At 46.7% G+C, this 6,000-nt stretch overlaps 1 protein-coding gene across 2 annotated transcripts in view; it reads left to right on the top strand.

Annotated features, from left to right (window-relative positions):
• Positions 1 to 4,834: 4,834 nt before the first annotated feature.
• The window catches only part of Htt (huntingtin), a 137,008-nt gene continuing 135,842 nt past the window's right edge, over positions 4,835 to 6,000 (top strand). For both annotated transcript variants that reach the window (XM_060365463.1, XM_021643667.2), the window contains exon 1: positions 4,835 to 5,205. In XM_060365463.1, the coding sequence (XP_060221446.1) occupies positions 5,000 to 5,205 (206 nt within the window). In that variant the 5' untranslated portion in view covers positions 4,835 to 4,999. The remainder of the gene's footprint in view (positions 5,206 to 6,000) is intronic.

The following is a 6,000-nucleotide window of genomic DNA, read 5'->3' as shown; positions in this document are numbered from 1 at the left end:
TCCAGCATTTCAGCTCCAGATTGATACTACTGAGGGATCTAAGTTGGTACACTGAACAACTACTAGGTTCTTAGCCTCTTCATCATGCAGAAAGGTATTGTTGGACTGCTGAGACTGTTGAGTGTAAGCCAACTTAATAAATCCCCTTTGTAAAATGTATATTTATTCTATCAGTTCTGTTCTTTTAGAACCCTAATATACAGATCTTTCATTGTATATTGGCCTTTCATTGTATATTGGAAGTACCTAACTTTCTTTTTCGTTTACAGGGCTCACAGCTAACAATGTGCCTTGAGTTCTCAAAATAGACTTTAAACTTGGTCTTCTGAACAGTGTCCAAACTGTTGAGACTTTGGGGACTCCTAGCGATGAACTCAATACGTTTTTGTATTATGAGATGGACCTAAGACTTTTTTTGGCTAGAGACATAATGTTATTTGATTTAGATAATAAATAGTCCCTCAAAAGGCTCATGTGATGAAGGCTTTATACTCAGATTGTGGTATAGAGAAAGCTAATTGTATCAAAAGGGTGCTACTTTAATTAATAGGTTAATCCAGTTGTGAGTTCATAGCTAAATGGGCTATAAGAATGTGGGAAGTAGTTGGAGGAAATAGGTCACTGAGAGTATATCTTTGGAGAGTATACCTGGTCTCCAGTTCCTCTTTCCACCATGAAGTAAGTCACCTGTAAGTCACATTCCTGAATGTGAGTTCATGTGTTACCATGCATAGGCTCAGAAACATGGAGCCAAGTGACCATGGCCTATATAACTGCTAAAACTGAGGATTCTTCCTCTGTGAAGGTGTTTTCTCAGATAGTTTATCACAGTGAAAAAAGGTAAATTTGCCTTACATATTATTAGGACTCTTACACAGGCAAATAATGTTAAGATTTAAGATGAAAACTGATCAAAGAACAAAAGGAGGAGATTTTGATAACATTGTCATTGCAGTAATGGAGACTTATTTACCAGCTGTCCAAAGAAGAGAGGAGTGAGATGACAGTACCCAAAAGGACAAAAAGAGGCTCTAGCCACAGCCTCATGATTCACTTAAGTAGTCTGTCTGCTTTGATAGTTTTCCATGTTGCTATAGTAAATGATCATTTGTCACACATTCCTGGTTGCTCTCCTAGGATCAATGATTGGATCTGTGTCTGTTGTTTGGGCACTGTGGCCATTTTTAATGCTTTGGAGATACTGGGCCAATTTCCTCACTATATTAAATTCTAACTTATCTTTTACAGTATGTCAAGCTTTCCTGTGAACTTTAAAAACTGCCTTTTTGAAAAAGAATGATCATTGTTTAAAGAGATAGTTCTAGTTTTTCAGCATAAACATTATGGAAATATCATGTAGTACTCTTAAAATACATTTTTTTTTTGAGACAGAGCCTCTCTATGTAGTCCAGACTGGGCTTGAACTTGCAGAAGACTGACAGCTTCTACCTCTCCAGGGCTGGCAGTAATGGCATTCACCCTACATCTAGCTTGACAGCCCTTCTTTATAAGGCTTTCTTATCAGATATGGGATTAAAGGAAGTTCTAGGCAGATGACTTTCTTCCAGGAACAGCTAAACCTGTATTGCTATATGGGCTCTCAGGGACACTTAGATTTCCCAGAACTGTCAAAATTTAGTGTAGATACATCTAATAAGTAGTATAACTCAGGCTTAAACAAAATGGGAATGTATTATTCTGTCACATGTGAAAGAAATCCAGAAATGGGCAGGCAGCTAGAGTGGCAGCTCCAGCTCCTTCATCAACACAGCTCCTTCTAGCTCCATCATCCCAGGATGTGAGTTTTACATTGACCTAAAATAAATGCTCTACTGCCAAGCAACATGATCTCATTATAAGCATTAGGAAGAAGCTGGATGCACCCTTTCTGCAGTGGAAAGCCACCTGTAGCAGTCCTTTTTAAAACTACTTTATTCTGGGCATTTAGGCATCTATTTCCCATCCACCAAACCTCCCAACCTTAAGTAAGAGAAAAGGTTATTAGGGAGAGGGGCCCAGACACATGTACTTCCCCTGACTACTTAGGGTTAAGGGGTTCTTTTAGGGCCCTATACCAAGCTCCGTCAACTGCAGATGCAGCTAGCAGCCTTCTCCTCGCCGCTGTGCTCCGAAGGATTTCTCTCAGTCTGTCTACTCCAAATCACTACACGGTTTCTGGCCTCCGGTCTCTCCAAACTGCTACATACCACACGCCAACACCAAACTTCACACAGTCTCTTCTCAGCCTCATATTTATACTCTGAGTCCTAGACCATGCCCCACTCCTTGCCACATGTGGAAGGCTGTTACCAGCTGGCAAAGATCATGCCCCACACTTGACAATTAACAGGTGTGGACAAACTATAGCCCAACTAAAATCCCACACTTGGGATTAAAACAAAATCATTTTTATGTAACATACAAAAAACCCAAAAAACTTCCATTACAGTTTTCTTTCTAGAAGTAACACTACTGCTTATATCTCACTGGCCAAAACTTACTTAGTCACATGATTATTGTTAGCTTATGGAAAGACAGGAACTGTGCTATCTTAGCTAAATGACAACTTGCCCAGATTAAAAAAAAAAAAGGAAACAAAACAGGTCATATTTCTGAATAAGGTCAAAGCAACTGCTCAAATGCAACTTGTTTTTATAGGTTAACTTTATGACCTTATAATTTATATACTGAACCACTAACACCTTAGATTATCAGAATGGTCTGTGTTTGGAGAGCAGATGGTGATCATGTCTCTCCCATCTTTTGATAGGTCTTGCTGTGTAGCCAGGGCTGTCCTTGAACTTGAAATCTTCCTGCCTCAGCCTCTATATTCCTAGGATTATAGGCATACACCACTAAGTCCTGGAAAGTCTTTATAAAGGGTTTAAACCTTTGTTTTTATAAAAATGTAAGTAACTGGATTAAGATCTAGTAACCTCATTTTACAAAAAAATTACTTATTTTTTTCATAAAAAAATAGGACACAGACTCAGAGGGATGATGGTATGAGGCCTTAAAATGGAAGCTTCTCTTCCAGCACCTTGATTTTTGGATTTTTAGTTTGAAGGACTATAAGAATATAAACATCTTTTCATAGCTCCCAGATAGTGGTGAGCTGATACAACAGTGCAAGCAAACCAATATGCCTATCTGTTGCTGCCCAACTAGCAATACATATTTATGACTATCCAGTTTCTGTGGCTCCAGGATCTGGGCTCAGCTCATTTAGGTCCTCTGCTACCTGCTTGCATTGGGCAGTCAGGTACCAGTGCCCTCTTTTATGAAAGCTTGGCTTCAAAAGAAACAACTTAGAGCTTTTTAGTGAGCCCTGGTATTGGCAGAGTTCACTTCTTTGTGGGTTGATGCACCACCAATGTCAGTCCTGACTGTTGGCCATGGCAGTTCTTTATGTTAGTCTTGTCAATGGCTCTTACTGAGTGTGTGTAAGCTGAGATGATAGCAAGACTAAAGTTACATTTGTAACCTAACAACAGTGTTACATCCCAATTACCTTTGCCTTCCTAGCTGCCCATACTTGGAAGCAGGGATGTCATAGCTTGGAGAATGTTAAGAGGCAGGATTCCCTGAGCCGCCTTCTAAGTCTGCCTACTAGCAACTACCAGCCTTGACCAGCCATGTGGGAACTGGCACTGGCTCTGTTCATCCAACAGTGGCATGAGTAACAGTTGTGACATAGAATCTAAAGACTTCTCTGCTGTCCTTCCCCACTTAACAGTGGTGGGCTCCTTATACCCCTAGGGTAACAGTGTTAGTTTATGTGTACTTGACCATTTTGATCATTGCCGTGGAATAGGGCTCTTGAGTCTTAGGGGTAGCCTGAAAGGCTTAAGTGGGTTTCTCATTACATGCATCATCTCCAGACAGATCGCTCTGAAGTCAACATCTCTTGCTGAGCAGGCTGCAGGAGCTGCCTGGGTGAATCCACACCATTATCAGCTTCCAGCTTTAATTGCTCACCCGTGGGAGATGGAGGCTCTGGAGACAGCCCTAGTGGCAATGAGACAGACCCCTTGCATGTCCTGGCTGACGGCCAGAGCAGTGACCATGGTCCGGGACTCATCGTGGAGTATGTGATTAAATCTACACTAGCCATTGCCTCTCTTTGGGAAGCAACTACTGCTGCCTGCCTTGAACCTTTCTGATGCCTCTTTTTGTACAGGCTTTCACATCTGAGCTGACCAGTACTTCTGGATCCACGGATCATAACCGTTCTTTGGTCCTGCATCCGGGTCACTCTGGTTCCCTTCTTATTTCAGGAAGCCCCCCCTCCCTCCCCAGCACGCTGGGCTCGGGATTGTAACTCAGCCCACTGGCTGGCTTGTGGATGATAGAGCCTCTCTGGGTTTATGGTTCGGAGCTCCACACGCCATCTCGGTCACTCCCAAGTGTAGGGTGGGTTTTTGCAGGGAAATTTCTTCGCTGACCTTCCCCTTTCCAACATATTCTTTCTTCCGGGTCTCGGCAAACCCTGCTGAATCTCCAACTCCTTCACTCACCTCCTCACCCCTTTTCCTTGGCCTATTCCTGCTCTTCAGTGCAGTGCCGCGCCCCTCAAGGCGGTTCTCGGCTCAGCTCCGCCCCTCATCTAGTAGTCCGCCCCGCCCATCTCATCACTGTTTCGCCCGGCCCCTTCACTCAGGGATTCGCTGTTGCCGAGAAAGGGCGGGACCACGTGGTCGGGGCGAATACTCTTAGCAAGTTGGCAGAAGCAAGTCAAGCCTACAACCAGCCATTGGGAAAGACGATGCTTCCGCCTGTCAATTTTGCGGGACCGGCGTGTCCTCGCCTCCGCCGGCATGACGTCATTGCACGCAGGCACCGCGGGGGTTGCCGGGACGGGCCCAAGATGGCTGGGCGCGTTGGTTCCGCTTCTGCCCGCCGCGCAGAGCCCCATTCATTTCCCCGCTCTTAAGCGGCGCGGCATAGTGCGAGTAGGCTCCAAGCCCTCAGGGCCTGTCCCGTCGGGCAGCAGGCCGTCATGGCAACCCTGGAAAAGCTGATGAAGGCTTTCGAGTCGCTCAAGTCATTCCAGCAGCAGCAGCAACAGCAGCAGCAGCCGCAGCCGCCGCCACCACCGCCGGCACCGCCTCAGCCCCCTCAGCCGCCGCCTCAGGGGCAGCAGCCGCCGCATGCGCCGCCGCCACCGCCGCTGCCGGGTCCGGCGGAGGAGCCGCTGCACCGACCGTGAGTCCGGGCGCCGCAGCTTCCTCTCGGGGCCCGCGCCCCCGGCCTGTATGCTGGCCACGGCCAACGCGGTCGCCTGTCCAGAGGGCCGCGGTGGCTCCTGAGGCCAGGCCTTCTTCCCTGCCCGCGCCCTCGTCTTGCGGGGTCTTTGGCCCTGCTCAGAGAAGGCGGCAGAGCCTGGTCAGGCCTGCGGGGGACTCGCTGAGGGGCGTCTCGGCCCCTTCACCCTTTCCAGGTTGCGAAGTTAGGGAGCGAACTTGTTTGTCTCTTCGGGAGAAACTGGGGCGGAGGCGCACATGACAGTCGTGGAGAGAACTTGGAGAGTCCGAGACCTCTCAGAGGGTGCCTTCTTATCAGGCCTGGGAGCCGGGAGCGCAGGACGGCGTGAGAGATGTGCGGATAGTGGATGACATAATGCTTTTAGGAGGTCTCGGCGGGAGTGCCGAGGGCGGGGGAGTGTGAACGCATCCAATGAGAGATTCTTTTTCCAAGTGACACTTGAAGCAGCCTGTGACTTGAGGCGCTTGGTACTCCTGTTTAGTTCACGGTGCAGTGTAGTAACAAGATTTTAAGCACCACTGGAGAGGTGTGCTTCTGTATGTTCCTGTAGGTCTCCAGGCGATTGGATGAGTTGTGGTTGTCAAGCACATGGTGAATTACTCAGGTGTGATTATTAATAAAACAGTCTATTGTGTGTGTGTGTGAGCGCGCCCGTGTGCGTATTTATGAAAGAGTCCACCGGTACTTATTGCCTGTCTAATTTCTGCTGGATATAAAACAGATACATTGGTGATA

This window comes from Meriones unguiculatus, chromosome 12 (assembly GCF_030254825.1).
Source record: "Meriones unguiculatus strain TT.TT164.6M chromosome 12, Bangor_MerUng_6.1, whole genome shotgun sequence".
NCBI lineage: Eukaryota > Metazoa > Chordata > Mammalia > Rodentia > Muridae > Meriones > Meriones unguiculatus.
The sequence above is the reverse complement of the archived record's forward strand: the minus strand, read 5'-3'. Positions and strand labels throughout refer to the sequence as shown.